Genomic DNA, 18,653 nt, shown 5'->3' on the forward strand with positions numbered 1-18,653 from the left:
TCGGGTCATTTCACTGTGTGTGTGTGGGTAAAGTGGGAATCTGACCTAGTGTCGAATTACTCGCTCTTACTTAAATCCGTGGCTGTCCTACTTTATGAGACACTGAAACCAGATTGTGGCCTTTTGCTTCTCTCCTCAAACAAAGTGGAATAAGTGGCCAGGGTTGAGCAGAGTTCAGGCTAAACCTTTGTCTCTCCTTGGCTATCTTCTTGATTGATTACAGCATGATGGGGTGGGGTTTTGTGTATGTTTGAAAGATTTAAGTATGGACCTGTCATGTCCAACAATCAGTCTTCAGGTCAAGCCCGGGAGAGCCGGGGTTGAACAGAGTTTAAACTAAACATGAGTGTTTTTGCAAGATAAGGGATTGATTGATTGTATTACTATTGATTCTGAACTGAATGAAAGTCGAATTTAGCCGCCATCATAGACAAAGGAAGTGGGCGGAGCGATAAAGAGCGAGAAACTGAAGAGGGAGGGATTTTAAGCTAGGGTATGTGTGAAGGAGACTATATAGCTAGGGAAGAGAGAGAGAGAGGGGGCCCTAATCTGCAGAGTAGCCTGACTTTGTTGAAATTGTAATAAAGTAATTATTGATTCTACAAAAACACTGAAAGAACTTTGATTTTTAATAAAGTATAGTGATTATTTTCCACAACATCAACCCGGCTTGCCTGAGCGCATCCAGCACCGCCTGGAGGTGCGTCAGGTGCTCTTCCCAACCTTGACTATGGATGAGGATATCATCCAAATAGGCCGCTGCGTACTGTTGGTGGGGTCGGAGGACTCGGTCCATCAGGCGCTGGAAGGTGGGCGGGGCTCCGTAGAGACCGAATGGGAGGACCCGGTACTGATATAGGTCCCCTGTAGCTCAGTTGGTAGAGCATGGCACTTGCAACGCCAGGGTTATGGGTTTGTTTCCCACGGGGGACCAGTATGAATAATGAATGCACTCACTAACTGTAAATCGCTCTGGATTAGAGCGTCTGCTAAATGACTAAAATGTCAAATGTAAAAATGATATAAGCTGTCCGGGTTTGAAAACACCCTCTTCTCCCAGGAGGAGGCTACACATGGTACCTGCCAATATCCCTTGGTCTGGTCGAGGGTGCTTATGTACCGGGCATTTCCCAAACGGTCGATGAGCTGTCCACCCTCAGCATGGGGTAGGCGTCAAACAAGCTGATGTCGTTCACTCCCTGGAAGTCATTACAGAAGCACAGGCTACCGTCCGGTTTGGGGCTGCACCATACGCTGTGGAACTCTTCGATGACCCCCCATCCTCAGCATAGCCTCCACCTCCTGCTTCACGGCCATCCGTCGGGCTTCGGGGATCTGGTATTACCTTTTTCGTACCGTTTCTCCGGGCCGGGTGCAGACATGGTGTTCAGTGAGGGTCGTTCGGCCCAGCTTCTCTGAGAATACCACCGTGTTCCGATCGATGAGCTCCCGGAGCGCTTGCTTCTGGGCTGGGCCGAGGTCCTCATTGCTCGGGACCACCACTGGTACTGTCGGCGTCCTGGGCCTCGACCATAGCACGGCCAAGGCTGTCCTCACGTGCCACCTCTTCAATAGGTTCACGTGGTAAATCTATTGGGGTTTCTGTCTCCCCGGCTGCCGTACGCGGTAATTGACGGATCCCAGCTTCTCGATCACCTCGTATGGCCCGTGCCATGTTGCCAGGAACTTACTTTCTGTGGTGAAAATTAAGACCAGCACCTTGTCACCCACCTGGAACTTTCGGGGCTGGGTTCCCCGATTGTAGACCTTGGCTTGGGCGCTTTGGGCCTTACCATTGGCCATATGGCTGTCATCCGCTCCCTCATCATCTCCACGTGTTCCACCACGCTGCGTAAGGGGGTCGGCTGGGCTTCCCACACCTCCTTGCCGAGGTCCAGTAGGCCATATGGTCTCCTCCCTTAGAGGAGTTTGAAAGAGGAAAACCCGATTAAAGTAAAAATTGTTTTTTTGACTTTTTTGCATATGTATTACAAAATAGAAAATAGAAATATCGTATTCAGACCATTTACTCAGTACTTTCTTGAAGCACCTTTGGCAGCGATTACAGCATCAAGTCTTCTTGGGTATGACGCTACAAGCTTGGCACACCTGTATTTGGGGAGTTTCTCCCATTCTTCTCTGCAGATCCTCTCAAGCTCTGTCAGGTTAAATGGGGAGCATTGATGTAAAGCTATTTTCAGGTCTCTCCAGAGATGTTTGATCGTGTTCAAGTCCGGGCTCTGTCTGGGCCACTCAAGGACATTCAGAGACTTGTCCCGAAGCCACTCTTGCGTTGTCTTGGCTGTGTGCTTAGGGTCGTTGTCCTGTTCGAATGGTGAACCTTCACCCCAGTCTGAGGTCCTGAGCGCTCTGGAGCAGGCTTTCATAAAGGATCTCTCTGTACTTTGCTCCATTTATCTTTGCCTTGATCCTGACTAGTCTCCCGGTCCCTGCCGCTGACAAACATCCCTACAGCATGATGCTGCCACCACCATGCTTAACCATAGGGATGGTGCCAGGTTTCCTCAAGACGTGACGCTTGGCATTCAGGCCAAAGAGTTCAATCTTGGTTTCATCAGACAAGATAATCTTGTTTCTCATGGTCTGAGAGTCTTTAGGTGCCTTTTGGCAAACTCCAAGTGGGCTGTCATGTGCCTTTTTACTCTGAGGAGTGGCTTCCGTCTCTCCACTCTACCATAAAGGCCTGATCGGTGGAGTGCTGCAGAGATGGTTGTCCTTCTGGAAGGTTCTCCTATCTCCACAGAGGAACTTTAGAGCTCTGTCAGAATGACCATTGGGTTCTTGGTCACCTCCCTGACCAAGGCCCTTCTCCCCCGATTGCTCAGTTTGGACTGGTGGCCAGCTCTAGGAATAGCCTTGTGTTCTTGGGGACCTTCAATGCTGCAGAAATGTTTGGTACCCTTCCCCACATCTGTGCCTCGACACAATCCTGTCTCGGCGCTCTACTGACAATTCCTTCGACCTCATGGCTTGGTTTTTGGTCTGACATGCACTGTCAACTGTGGGACCTTATATAGACAGGTGTGTGCCTTTCCCAATCATCTCCAATCAATTGAATTTACCACAGGTGGACTCCAATCAAGTGGACTCTCAAGGATGATCAATGGAAACAGGATGCACCTGAGCTCAATTTCGAGTCTCACAGCAAAGGGTGTGAATACTTATGTAAATAAGGTATTTCTGTTTATTATTTTTAATACATTTGCAAACATTTCAGAAAAACTGTTTTCGCTTTGTCATTATGGGGTATTGTGTGTAGATTGCTGAGGATTATTTATTTTTTAACCATTTTAGAATAAGGCTGTAACGTAATACAATTTGGAAAACGTCAAGGGGTCTGAATACTTTCCGAAGGCGCTGTATGTCCATGGCGATACGTTCAAATGGCACCCTGATGATCGGTAGGGGGACCAGCTGGTTTTGGAAGTGTGCTTTTGGAGCGGTGATTTGACACTCTGGGCAGTTGAGGCAATAGTCTTCCACAACCCGCCTCATCCCGGGCCAGTGGAACCGGGCGGCTCTATTCCCAGTTGCGCCCCCAAACGATGGGTGTGGACCAGCTGGAGAACGGTTCCCACGTATTGTCGGGTTCAGCAACAGCAGCTCTCGATGTTCCCCCTGTTGGTGCGACACCTGATACAAAATATTATTCTTGATTTGGAAATGGGGGTATCACCAGTCACTCACCCCCGGAAGTAGCTGGCCATCCACCGCTAACACTTGGGCCACAGTGGCTTTCACGTTTGGATCCTCCCACTGGGCGGTCCCAAACTGTCCTCTCAGTTGGCCCACGGCAGGTGTTTCGGCTGGTCCCTCGAAATCGATGAGTGGGAGATTGAGCTCCTCCTCCGGTTATTCTCTAGGGGAGGTTGGTTCCGGCGACCCCTCGCACTCCAACTCCAGCTGGGCCAGCAGGCGCGTGATTACCAGCGTAACCATACTCCCGGTGTCCAACAGAGCTTGGGTGTCGTGTCCGTCGACTTTCACTGGGACCAAGGGTGCAGTGGTTCGCGGAGGGCCCAACAGGAGGAGACGTAGTTTACTGCTTGGCCCGTCTCGTCTCCGGGGATTGCTGATGGCATCGACTCTTCTTGATCCGGGTAATTCCAGGCGAGGTGTCCCAGGGTGCCACACTCAAAACACCTCCTTTGGTCTTCATCCACCTGTGGTCGTTTTCGGCGTGTCGGCTCTCTCCCATCTGTCACTTCGTGGGTCTGTGGCCCTTTAGCCCTGCTGACTGTCGGTTCTGGGTGTCCTTCCATCCCCTCGGACGGTTCCCCAACTCGGCCCGGCTCCCCTTCAGCAGGGCCTCTGTGTTCTGATGCGTCTCCACTGCTCCTAGGAGGTCCTCCAAGTTATGGGGCGTGCGTAGACTCGCCGCCCTCTTCATGTTCTGGGGTAGCGCCCGTAAGAAGCGATCCATGACCACTTTGTCTATGATGGAGAGGGGGGATATGTTGGTTAGGAGCCATGCCCTGGTGGTGCGCAGTAGGTCGCTCATCTGGGCTCAGGGGGAGGCGTCGGCCACAAACCTCCAGTCGTGGACCAGTTGGGCCCCACGGGCCAGGCTGTACCCGTAGTGGCTGAGTATCTCCCGTTTGAGACCGTCATAGTTAGCCTCCTGTTCGGCGTTGAGGTGCTAAAACGCCTTTTGGGCGTTTCTGGACAGGAACGGGGCCAGCAAACTCGCCCACTTCGCCTTTGGCCATCCTTCCCGGAGTGCTGTCCGTTCAAATGTGCAGAGGTAGGTTTCGATGTCATTGTCCTTGGTTAGCTTTATTAAAAACTGGTTTAGATGCGATTCTGTAGGCGCTTCTCCTCATAGATTTCCTCAACCAGGCAGACATTTTGTAGGCGCTATTCCTCCAACGTTCGTTCCCGAACTGCCTGTTGCGCTTGTTGGGCCCAGACATACTGAGCTATCAACTCATCCATGCTGATGCTGCGTCAACGTCAAACCTGATCTGACTACGTTGTCAAATGCCTGCATTCTCCATCACTTTTGGCAGACCAGGGGGTTTGATCAAAACGTTTACACTGATCAGACACGGAGTCACACAAGTGTGATAGCTCAATTTCAAGGGTGTTTATTAAAACAATAGAGAAAATGAAAAGGTCTCCTCCAAGAGACCTCCTCCGGGTTACCGTCTTCTGGGCTCCGGGGTATTGCTGTCTCCTTTGGGGAAAAAAACAGAGCCCCTCGGTTCTAGCAGATCGTGAGGATGACTATCCTGGAGCAACCTCTCTTCCCAAAAAATCCCTGTGTGCTGCCCTTCCGGCAGCTTTATGGGACTCGTACGGTTGGTGAGCAATCAGCCCCTTGATTACTCACCATCCTCAATCAGCCCCAATTAGTCCAGGTTGGAGGGCCCGTCGAGACCTGGCACGTCCAGCAGAGGGAGCCATCACCATTTGATGTAGACTCCGTCTGTCACCAGGCCTCGACAAGTCTCCTTCTAGTGGCTAGTCCGCGGTACGCCACAATGTCTTATCAACTGTGTCAGTGGCATCAGATGCACTGCATGTATTACGGGTTGATTAATGTCTTGTATATTCCATTTAAGTATTTACAATAAACTGGTGGATGGATTTGTTAGTACACAACGTGCAGAGGTTATATCCTGTGTGTGGCAGTTACAATGAATTCAACCTTGTGGCTGTAATTCCCTGCACCACAAATGAAAGAAGCATGGTGGTGTGCATGGTAACATTTCTGAGCGGTTTCCCAGTCACAGATTAAGCCTAGTTGTAGACTAAAAATAGTTTTCGATGGAGATTCTCCATTGAGTTAGCTTTTTTTGTATTAATTTTTTTGGTACTTTTATCCCTTTTTTTTGTGATATCAAATTGGTAGTTAGTCTTTTCCCATCGCTGCAACTCCCCTACAGACGGAGAGGCGAAGGTTGAGAGCCATGCGTCCTCCTTAAGCACTGTTTTTTGACACACTTACTTGCTTAACCCGGAAGCCAGCTGCACCAATGTGTCGGAGAAAACACCATCCAACTGGGGACCGAAGTCAGCTTGCAGGCACCCGGCCCGCCGTAAGGAGTCACTAGAGCGCGGTGGGACAAGGAAATCCCGGCCGGCCAAACCCTCCCCTAACCCGAACGACACTGGGCCAATTGTGGACGACGCTGGGCCAATCCACGTCATGGGTCTCCCGGTCACAGCCGGCTGTGACACAGCCTAGGATCGAACCCGGGGCTGTAGTGATGCCTCAAGCACTGCGATGCAGTGCCTTAGACTGCTGCGCCACTTGGGAGGCCTGAGTTTGCTTTTTTACTCCAAGACTTAATCTGTGTCTTGGAAACCGTCCCTTCATGTCTAGACTAGGACTGTTGCGGTGACCATATTACCGCCACACAGGAAGTCATGAGTCATGACCGCAGTAAAATTCCACGTGAACGTTGAGCAGTCGCAATCAGTGCCATTTATGATGAGGGAGGACCATTTTTTTTCATGAGCATGGCCTTATTTCTTTACAGAATGTTGGATGACTGTCATTCATATTCCATTCACCCAGCTCAATGTAACATCGATAGGTTTAGGCTACTACATGATACTCAAATGTTCCCTATACCCATCATGAGGTTGCTACAACCTAGCCTATGAATGAAAGTTTACAACGTATGTGCACACAGGTCGAGAGAGACATTTGAGATGACAGACAGTGACACATGGACAGACAGTGACACATTCAATACCGCCTTGCACACTCTTGCCTGCATCTAGCTTATATAGGGTGTAATCGTTAGTCCAACAGTTGCAAACGAGAGTTTCTATTTGAAAAATGCAGGAATATGTATCCCAGTTTCATTTGCTTCCGTTTAAGAAACGTTTTTCAACAGAAGCTGCAGAATTAATACACCCTGATCACGCATAAACACAGTTCACTATCATAGCAGCCAGGTTGAATTCCCTCTCACCTTTTCCCTTCGTTTGTGGACTTCAATGAACAACACATCAGCTGTATGTGACCAGGCAAAAAATAACTTTACAAACCAAACCATGTCATAACCGCCACACACAGCCTACATCGTTGTCCCCATATTAGCTAAAGTAATGTCCTAGTCAACATAGCTAATAGAACTAATGCGTTAGGAAACCCGCTACAATCCCTTGCAATTAATAAAACCCAAAAGCTTACCTTGACTTGGAAGAGTTCCAGTGTTGTGTTGGATAGTCATAGCCAGCTAGCTAACATAGCATCATTCTGTTTGAGCTGGGTGTTTGAGTAACTAAACTAGCCAGCTGCATTTGCTAGCTAAGTAAGTGAAACTGAAAGTGAAAAAAAAAATACAATCTCTCTCTCTCTCTTGCTTCTCCTTCATTTTTGAATAAATTAATTTGTTGAAAACTGTTGTCTTTCTCTCTCTTTGAGTCAAATACTCACCACATTTTATGCACTGCAGTGCTAGCTAGCTGTAGCTTATACTTTCAGTACTTTCAGTTCAGGGTGGACAACATGTCAGTTCATGCTGCAAGAGCTCTGATAGGTTGGAAAACTGGTCCACAACTGTCAGGATGGCGGTGTTGCCATCAGATGGGGGAAGACCCGTGACAAAGTCCAGGGACACGTGAGACCAGGGACGGTGAGGAACAGGCAGAGGTTGGAGGAGACCAGCCGGAGCTTGCAGAGGAGTCTTGTTCTGCGCCCCATTCGTGCAGGCGGCAACGGATGCGGAGACGTCAGGAACCATGGTAGGCCACCAAAAGCAGTGTTGCACAAAGGCCAGGGTCCGATGGCAGCCCAGGTGGCAGCAAAGCCTGGAGGAGTGGGCCCACTCCAGAACCGAGGAGCGGACAGCGTCAAGAACAAACATCCGGTTATCTCGGGTTCTCTCGGCAACGGAGCCGTTGGGGACTTCCGGGATGCCTTGGAGGCGAGGTGGAATCCTTAGGCGGGCGAGTGGAATATGACTTCCTCTCCTTCCTTTGTTCCCGTAGTCGCCCATCGATCTGAATGGTCAAGGCGATGAGCGAGTCGAGATCCGTCGGTAGTTCCTGGGCTGCAAGCTCGTCCTTTACTTCCTCCGATACTCCTTGCAGGAACGTGTTGAACAGCGCTTCTGGGTTCCAGGCGCACTCAGCTGCCAACGTGTGGAAATCCACTGCATAGTCTGCCACACTGCGGGATTCTTGCCGAAGCTAGAGTAACTTCCGGGCAGCCTCTCTCCCGGACAATGGAGCATCGAAAACCTTCATTACCTCCTGCATGAACTCCTCCATTCTGAAGCATACAGCCGACTGTTGTTCCCACACTGCCATAGCCCAGGCAAGGGCCCTCCCGGACATCAGTGTGATGAAATACGCTATCTTCGAGTGGTCCGAAGAGAAGGAGGAGGGCTGCAGCTCGATGTTGAGCAAACACTGAGCGAGAAATGCCCGACAGGTTCCCGACTCTTCAGCGAAGCATTCCAGGGGAGGTAAGCAGAGTTCTCGGGAAACCGGGGAGGCCGCACTGCTAACAGCTGGGTTACTGAGGGGCTGGGAGGTTACCGTCGTGGTAGGCTGCCTAACAGATCACCCGCGGAATTGCTCCAGTTAAACGCTCGGTCATGGCGTTCGGCCAATGTCTGGAACCCTTCCATGAGACCACAAAGCAACTCCTCGTGCCTTCCAATGGTTGCTCCTTGGGAGGAGATGGCGTTGCGGAGCTGGTCCGAGTCTGCTGGGTCAGTCATGGCCAGTTCATACTATCACGTTTCAGGAGAAGACGCAGATGCAGACAGTGTCGAAGTAACAAAAGTTTATTACAATAACAGGGGGCAGGCAACGACAGGTCAAGGGTAGGCAGAGGTCAGTAATCCAGATCAGAGTCCAAAAGGTACAAAACGGCAGGCAGTCTCAGGGTCAGGGCAGGCAGAAGGGTCAAAACCAGGTAAACTAGAAAACAGGAACTTGAGAAATACAGGAGCAAGGGGAAAAACGCTGGTAGGCTTGACGAAACAAAACGAACTGGCAACAGACAAACAGAGAACACAGGTATAAATGCACTGGGGATAATGGGGAAGATGGGCGACACCTGGAGGGGGGTGGAGTCAATCACATAGACCGGTGAACCAGATCAGGGTGTGACACAATACATAGCCTACCGCATATTACGCACTGCAGAAAAACATTTTAAAAACTGATTTAAGATGTCTTTGGTACATAATTGGTCTAGCTTATACTCTAAACAAATTATATGATTCACCTTTGAGTGTGGACTGTATTATTGTGCATACCGGATGGACTGGTTACCTTATGCTACCCTCCAAACTTTCTATCCATGCTTCTGGGAGAGAACTAGGCGTTGCTGTTGGTTCATTGATTGTGCAGGGCGGCTTACAGAGTTAGCCTACAATTATAGTGAATTTTTTGTATTTGATTTTGAATAGCCTAGTAATAGGGATTTTTAAAAAATATTTTCATAATTAATAGGCTGACACATTACCTTTTAGCTACAGAATATCTCACCACTGTGAGTTTCCATCTCCTTCTCTCTCTCATCCATTCCTTTCTCAAGCATGCAGAGAGAGGGGCTGTCAACAGTTTAATGAAATGTGTTTGGTTGTGAAAACATGTTACTATTGATGTTCCCGAACAGATTCCACTTGGTTTCCCATATTAAGCACTGTGTAGCTGCAGGAACAGGGTTGGAGAGCCCATGGCATACAGAGTTTGGGCGGAATATCACCTGTCACACAGTCCGCACAGTGAGAGGCTGCATGCTCCTCAAACAGTGGCTGATGCATGGAGTGAAATAACCGGAAAAACAAATTGGCAGGAAATCGGCCTCCATTCGCAATTTGAGTGCATATGGATGACATGTATTTTTCCCCCTGCCCGTGTTCCTGCCCATTTGATAATGGGCCATTCTAAATTGAAACTAATTTGACATATCAGTAAAGAAAATATTAAATTGATAATAGTCTGATGGAAAATATGAAAATATGATGAGAGAACAGCATGTTCATTCTGTGGCAAGGAACAGAGCGCAAGCTTTTTTTAGCTACTTTCTCAAATTGAAAGTAGCCTATAGTCACATCATGCAGCCCATATATGTTTTGATTTCTAAGACATTCTACGGTTTGTGTTATTCACAAGTAAAGTGAATGACACAAATAATCACTTTTACGCTCAACATAGCCACTTCATATGCGCATTCGCTCCAGAATGGGAAAAATATCCTTTCTATTTTATTCAGCTATGTTCAATTATATTCTTCTTACAATAAAATCATATAATATAAAATAAAGTAATGGCACGGGACATATAAGCATCTATTACCAGTTGATTAAATGCCATGTCCGTTACATGTACAGTGGGGAGAACAAGTATTTGATACACTGCTGATTTTTCAGGTTTTCCTACTTACAAAGCATGTAGAGGTCTGTAATTTTTATCATAGGTACACTTCAACTGTGAGAGACGAAATCTAAAACAAAAATCCAGAAAATCACATTGTATGATTTTTAAGTAATTAATTTGCATTTTGTTAAATGACTTAAGTATTTGATACATCAGAGAAGCAGAACTTAATATTTGGTACAGAAACCTTTGTTTGCAATTACAGAGATCATATGTTTCCTGTAGGTCTTGACTAGGTTTACACACACTGCAGCAGGGATTTTGGCCCACTCCTCCATACAGACCTTCTCCAGATCCTTCAGGTTTCGGGGCTGTCGCTGGGCAATACGGACTTTCAGCTCCCTCCAACTATTTTCTATTGGGTTCAGGTCTGGAGACTGGCTAGGCCACTCCAGGACCTTGAGATGCTTCTTACGGAGCCACTCCTTAGTTGCCCTGGCTGTGTGTTTCGGGTCGTTGTCATGCTGGAAGACCCAGCCACGACCCATCTTCAATGCTCTTACTGAGGGAAGGAGGTTGTTGGCCAAGATCTCGCGATACATGGCCCCATCCATCCTCCCCTCAATACGGTGCAGTCGTCCTGTCCCCTTTGCAGAAAATCATCCCCAAAGAATGATGTTTCCACCTCCATGCTTCACGGTTGGGATGGTGTTCTTGGGGTTATACTCATCCTTCTTCTTCCTCCAAACACGGTGAGTGGAGTTTAGACCAAAAAGCTCTATTTTTGTCTCATCAGACCACATGACCTTCTCCCATTCCTCCTCTGGATCATCCAGATGGTCATTGGCAAACTTCAGACGGGCCTGGACATGCGCTGGCTTGAGCAGGGGGACCTTGCTTCAGGTCATTGACCAGGTCCTGCCGTGTATTTCTGGGCTGATCCCTCACCTTCCTCATGATCATTGATGCCCCACGAGGTGAGATCTTGCATGGAGCCCCAGACCGAGGGTGATTGACCGTCATCTTGAACTTCTTCCATTTTCTAATAATTACGCCAACAGTTGTTGCCTTCTCACCAAGCTGCTTGCCTATAGTCCTGTAGCCCATCCCAGCCTTGTGCAGGTATACAATTCTATCCCTGATGTCCTTACACAGCTCTATGGTCTTGGCCATTGTGGAGAGGTTGGAGTCTGTTTGATTGAGTGTGTGGACAGGTGTCTTTTATACAGGTAACGAGTTCAAACAGGTGCAATTAATACAGGTAATGAGTGGAGAACAGGAGGGCTTCTTAAAGAAAAACTAACAGGTCTGTGAGAGCCGGAATTCTTACTGTTTGGTAGGTGATCAAATACTTATGTCATTTAACAAAATGCAAATTAATTACTTAAAAATCATACAATGTGATTTTCTGGATTTTTGTTTTAGATTCCGTCTCTCACAGTTGAAGTGTACATATGATAAAAATTACAGACCTCTACATGCTTTGTAAGTAGGAAAACCTGCAAAATCGGCAGTGTATCAAATACTTGTTCTCCCCACTGTAAGTGTTTCAAATGAACTAGTGGAGGATGGATGATGATGGTGATGTCCTTGTCTGTGTCCCCCCAGATGTGGGTTCAGTGGAGGGGTTGGCGTACCACCGTGCCTGGGACACTCTGTACTGGACCAGCTCTACCACCTCCAGCATCACCAGACACAGTGTGGACCAGAGCCGGCCCGTGGCCTTCAGCAGACAGGCTGTGGTCACACTCTCTGAAGACGACCACCCCCATGTCCTCGCCCTGGACGAGTGCCAAAAGTATGTGGTTCTGATTCTACTAAGTCTCGCACAAATTCTGACATCATTAAAAACAAGAGACTAGCCTGGTCCCAGATGTGTTTGTGTTGTCTTGCCAACTGCCATGTTTATTGTTAAAACATAGGAGTTGGCAAGACAGCACAAACACATCTGGAACCAGGCTAGTCTCTTGTTTTTAATGATGTCAGAATTTGTATGGAACACAAATGTAGTTCATTAGCTACTACTTCAGATGCAGTATGTAATTATATGCCTGAAGCTATGGTTGTATATGCTCAACAGATATATAACAGATATACATATTGGTAGCATTAAAACACAAGACATGCCTCCTTGGACAAATGTAATTGTCTTGCTGTTTAAAGACAATTCTGTCTAACTCATGTCACCTCTTGAATGGATCTCAGTGGATTTCATTTTGTTAGAGCAATCAGTAGAATTGTATATGACAGATATGCATTCAGTTCTGTAGAGAAGAATGTATCCCTATGGTGTAGTGAAGGCGAGACATTTAATTGGTTTGACACACTCACATTTGAAGAAATACTGCCTGCAGTGCTTTCACAATAACAAACTAATGTTCCTGTTATATCCATTAAGATATAAAAGCATATCTCAAACTACAGTAATTACGCATGCCAATGAGGTTCTCACAGAATATGACCCAGAGTTCACAAACTAATTTAAACTCTTGACCTCAGTGGGTATGCATGCAGTTTGTAATGAGGCACATTTCCACTACAGAACGCTGCTAATTTAAATATTACCTACTATGATGAATAAGCACTCTCTGACATAGTATTCTAACTAGCCCCTATGAATCCTCAAGACTTTCAATGCTGTAAACATTGTCTACTATAGGGAGGGTCCAGCATAACCATATATAGAACTATCTCTATTTTGCTCAACCTTTGCTAAGAACTTCAAAAGTATCCGTTGTTCATCTTTGATCAGTACAATACAATACCTGGCAGTTTGATGAGGATAGAATCCCTCCACTTCCTCTTCTAAGTAGTGGATTTGTAGCTGCTGTACACTGTAATACAATTCACATATTCCTTTCATTTAGCAGAACCTACTTCTTCAGATAGATAGGGATATTCCATTTATTTACAATCCCACACGATTATAATTTTCCGTATTCTTAGTAGTCCCCTCAAAGAAATATGAATGCCCATTCCATTCAGCATTCATTGATGCTAATCTGGTTTTTATTAAATGGAAAGTGAGTAGCAGAACTGAAACTGTAGCACCCACCTTATTAGAGATGGGAGCTGCTGTAGCTCCTGCAAGGCGACGCTAACACAGCCGACAGAGACAACATGAGGAGCAGATGACAAGTCATGCAGGCCATTGTGAGCTATGGGATCACGACCAGATAGAGCAACAGGCAATTTAAAACAGCTGCCTATGAATAATTCTCACAGCTATTAGTGTTTATTTTCCCCTACAAAAAATATCAAGGAGCTTGACAAGTTACAATTGCAGTCCTATTAAAGCCATCATACACTCCCCTGATTCATTTTCAAAGAGCATACATTTGTTTTGTCCTCTTCACTGAGGGTGGTGTAAAGATGTCTGAGGGGAAATGTGCATATAGAGAGACCATGAATCTAGGTAACATCTGTTTGCAGTGAAGGTGGAAATTGCTTTTAGGACTTGAGATAATAACAGTTATGTTTACAAGTCTTTTATCTATCTCTCCTGTTTCCAGTCCACGGACTCCTTTAAAACGGTTTCTCAAATCTCCATCTACTTAAAAGTAGGTTTTTGAATGTCTTTTGAATGTTTATTTCAGCCTGATGTTTTGGACTAACTGGAACGAGCAGCGTCCCAGTATTATGAGGTCCAACCTGGCAGGAAACAACATGAAGGTGATCGTCAGCACTGACATCCTCACTCCTAACGGACTCACCATCGACCACAAGGCTGAGAAGATCTACTTCTCTGATGGAAGTCTAGGGAAGATAGAGAGGTGTGATTACGACGGCTTACACAGATATGTAAGTATGGCCGACATGAGGATTCTATATGTATGCCGCTCTAAATGTGATCACAGTTACACTATATTACTGTGTTACACTTTGGGCTGGATTACAAATAACTTTCAATGGAGATTATCCATTAAGCATGCTTTTTAGTCCAGGACTAGGTTTAATATGTCTTTAAAACCTAAGGGCTCAACTAATGTCATAGAAGGACATACCTACTTGATGTCATGTCATTAACACATTCTAATGAATGCACCCTCTTACTATGCAAGACATGCTGCAGCTTGTTTGACTTGGGCAGCAGACAAGACCACAGAACCTGGGCGTATTCATTAAATCTCACTTTCTTCACTAAGGACCAAAAGTATAGGCAGTTCAAAAAGGTAATTACTTCTTGTTGAACCAACATGTGTTCTGACGTTGTCATCGTCTGTAGCTTTCTATGGAGGAGAGAAATTATATTTGAAACATGGTAGACACAAAGGCAATGATTCTCTGCTGAAATGTTGGTGTTATGCCCCCTTAAGCTTAAATGGGACTCATTTTCTACCCGCTACATTATCTTCCATTCCTATTGAGCCTGATGGCGTTTCAGCCGTCATACAAGGGATGGCTTCTGTAATACCTCTCAGCATTCTTTTCATATATTATATCTCAAAAGACAGAGTCAATGGTTTACTTAATTATATAAGTAATTTCCCTTCAAAAGTAAAGGAGAGGGCTAATCTCATTTTATCATTGAGAGGTGGCATGCATAATATATATTAATAGTGGTGAAAATCCAGAATATGTACTGTATCCTTCCGTGTCCCCGGCATGTAAGGGATTACAATACATTGTGGCTCTCCTCTTTGCCGATGGATTTGTGCTTGACACGACCTCTGTGACCGAGGCCCATCTCAATTAGTTACCCATAAATTTGCCAAAGCAGGGTCATGCGGCTCAAAAGTCTCACCCTTTGGGTTCCCTACGGTCTCTCTCCTGCTAATGAAGGCTCACACAGAAAAGCCATGTGGGTACGAGCCCATCACTCTCCCAATTAGAATGTGAAAATTAACGGATTATCAACAAAACAGTGGTGAGACACCCTGGGTGGAGAGAGGTGGGGAGACAGAGGGAGCGAGAGTTGACTAGAGTGGGACGTCCTGCCATTATGTGTGATGGTGTGGGGGCGGTGCAGGGCGGTATGGGGGTGGGGTGGTACAGAGTGGGATTGAATAGCAGAAGGTCCACAGAGGGACTCCATGGCTCCTGCAGCTCAGGGATCTGGGAGTGTCATTACTGCCTGACAGCCTAACACTGTGACTGTGTGACACCGCCTCTCCACCTCCCTCTGCTCTGACAGACAAGAGATTAACACAGAGTACAGCGAAGAGCTCAAAAGGCCCACTTGCCCTGCTCACTCCAGTGTGCCATTTTAAGTGGAGCCGTCGGTCGTGTCATTAACTGCCAGAAGTCCAGAGCGCCCACTGGAGAATGTGATGGGGATAAGATGTCAACACATTAAGGCAGTGAAAAGACTACCTTTTAGGTGTGAACAGACTGAATGCTAATTGAGAACTGGCTCTCAAGGGTGGTTATTATGTTATAAATGTATGATCACTAAAGATTTATACGATCCCAAATCCCAAAATTAGAGTGTGGCATGATATGATCTTCAGACTAAAATTACATATGAAGAATCTTCTTGGGATTGTATCAAACATGATACAATTATTTGTGAAGTTTTATATACATTGACATACTTATGCGAGAGCTTATCTAAGGGCTGGTCCAACTTGAGGTGTCATAAAAAAAAATGCAGGTGTGCCTTGTTAAAAGGTGTGCCTTGTTAAAAGTTAATTTGTGGAATTTCTTTATTTCTTAATGGGTTTGAGCCAATCAGTTGTGTTGTGACAAGGTAGGGAGGTATAGAGAAGATAGCCCTATTTGGTAAAAGACCAAGTCCATATTATGGCAAGAACAGCTCAAATAAGCAAAGGGAAACGACAGTCCATCATTACTTTAAGACGTGAAGGTCAGTCAATACGGAAAATCTTCAAGTGCAGTTGCAAAAACCATCAAGCGCTATGATGAAACTGGCTCTCATGAGGACCGCCACAGGAATGGAAGACCCAGAGTTACCTCTGCTGCAGAGACTAAGTTCATTAGAGTTACCAGCCTCAGAAATTGCAGGCCAAATAAATGCTTCACAAAGTTCAAGAAACAGACACATCTCAACATCAACTGTTCATAGGAGACTGTATGATTCAGGCCTTCATTGTCGAATTGCTGCAAAGAAACCACTACTAATGGACACCAATAATAAGAAGAGAATTGCTTGGGCCAAGAAACATGAGCAATGGCCATTAGACCGGTGGAAATTTGTCCTTTGATTTGGAGTCCAAATTTGAGATTTTTGATTCCAGCTGCTGTGGCTTTGTGAGATGCGGGGTGGGTGAACAGATGATCTCCACATGTGTGTTTCCCACGGTAAAGCATGAAGGAGGAGGTGTTATGGTGTTGGGGTGCTTTGCTGGTGACACTGTCTGTAACACTTAACCAGCATGGCTACCAAAGCATTCTGCAGCGATACGCCATCCCATCAGGTTTGGGCTTTGAGGGACTATCATTTGTTTTTCAACAGGACAATGACCCACCTCCAGGCTGTGTAAGGGCTATTTGACCAAGAAGGAGAGTGATGGAGTGTTGCATCAGACAATCCTCCACAATCACCCGACCTCAACAAATTGAGATGGTTTGGGATGAGTCAGACCACAGAGTGAAGGAAAAGCAGTCAACAAGTGCTCAGCATAGGTGGGAACTCCTTCAAGACTGTTGGAAAAGCATTCCAGGTGAAGCTGGTTGAGAGAATGCCAAGAGTGTGCAAAGCTGTCATCAAGGCAAAGGGTGGCTATTTGTAGAATCTCAAATATAAAATATATTTTGATTTGTTTAATACTTTTTTGGTTACTACATGATTCCGTATATGTTATTTCATAGTTTTTATGTGTTCACTAGTATTCTACAATGTAGAAAATAGTAAAAATAAAGAAAACCCCTGGAATGATTAGGTGTGTCCAAACTTTTGACTGGTACTGTATATTTAGGCTATATTGAAGCGTTAGGTTCGAGGTCGAGGAATAGCCGTTCGGATCGGAAAGAAGGCAGAACGCATGTTAAGCTTTCCTGAATAACTGGGCCTGCTGAGAGCATAGGCCTATGTGGCCATGTATATGACTACTTGAGAGAATGATGATCGGCAAAAGACAGCACGTCAAATCAAATTGTGATTGTCACATCCGCCGAATACAGCAGGTGTAGACCTTACCGTGAAATGTTTTCTTACAAGCCCTTAACCCACAATGCAGCTTTAAGAAAATAGAGTTAAGAAAATATTTACAAAATAAACTAAAGTAAAAAAAAAAAAAAAAAAGTAACACAATAAAATTACAATAGGTGGGAGGGGTGTCAATGCAAATAGGTGGCCATTTGATTAATTGTTCAGCAGTCTTATGGCTTGGGGTAGAAGCTGTTAAGGAGCCTTTTGGACCTAGACTTGGCGCTCCGGTACTGCTTGCTGTGCGATAGCAGAGAGAACAGTCTATATCATGGGTGACTGGAGTCTTTGATAATTTTTTGGGCCTTCCTGACACCATCTAGCATATATGTCCTGGATGGCCCAGTGACGTACTGGGCCGTACGCATTACCCTCTGTAGCTCCTTACGGTCTGATGCCGAGCAGTTGCCATACCAGGCGGTGATGCAACAGGTCAAGATGCTCTCGATGGTGTAGCTGTAGAACTTTTTGAGGATCTGGGGACCCATGCCAAATCTTTTCAGTCTCCTGAGGGGGAAAAAGCGTTGTCGTGCCCTCATCACAACTTTTTTGGTGTGTTTGGACCATGATAGTTTGTTGGGTATGTGGACACAAAGGAACTTGAAACTCTCGACCCGCTCCACTACAGCCCCGCTGATGTGAATGGCGCCGTGTTCGGCCCTCCTTTTCCTGGAGTCCACAATCATCTCCTTTGTCTTTCTCACGTTGAGGGAGAGGTTGTTGTCCTGGCACCACACTGCCAGGTCTCTGACCTCCTCCCTATAGGCTGTCTCAATGTTGTCGGTGATCAGGCCTACCACCGTTGTCGTCATCAAATTAATGATGGTGTTGGAGTCGTGCTTGGCCACACAGTTGTGGGTGAATAGTGAGTACAGGAGAGGACTAAGCATGCACAGCTGAGGGGCCCCCGTGTTGAGGATCAGCGTGGCAGATGTGTTGTTGCCTACCCTTACCACCTGGGTGCGGCCTGTCAGGAAGTCCATGATCCAGTTGCAGAGGGAGGTGTTTAGTCCCAGGGTCCTTAGTTTAGTGATGAGCTTTGTGGGCACTATGGTGTTGAACGCTGAGCTGTAGTCAATGAGCAGCATTCTCACATAGGTCTTCCTTTTGTCCAGGTGGGAAAGGGCAGTGTGGAGTGCGATTGAGATTGCGTCATCTGTGGATCTGTTGGGGCGGTATGCGAATTGGAGTTGGTCTAGGGTTTCCGGGATGATGGTGTTGATGTGAGCCA

At 46.3% G+C, this 18,653-nt stretch overlaps 1 protein-coding gene across 1 annotated transcript in view; it reads left to right on the forward strand.

Annotated features, from left to right (window-relative positions):
* The window catches only part of LOC311128814 (low-density lipoprotein receptor-related protein 1B-like), a gene marked incomplete at both ends in the record, with an annotated part of 602,749 nt that overhangs the window by 451,949 nt on the left and 132,147 nt on the right, over window positions 1–18,653 (forward strand). The window contains 2 exons of the mRNA XM_084161045.1: window positions 11,923–12,112; window positions 13,911–14,115. Of these exons, the coding sequence (XP_084017171.1) occupies window positions 11,923–12,112; window positions 13,911–14,115 (395 nt within the window). The remainder of the gene's footprint in view (window positions 1–11,922; window positions 12,113–13,910; window positions 14,116–18,653) is intronic.

This window comes from Coregonus lavaretus (assembly GCF_964263955.1).
Source record: "Coregonus lavaretus genome assembly, chromosome: 5".
Classification (NCBI taxonomy): domain Eukaryota; kingdom Metazoa; phylum Chordata; class Actinopteri; order Salmoniformes; family Salmonidae; genus Coregonus; species Coregonus lavaretus.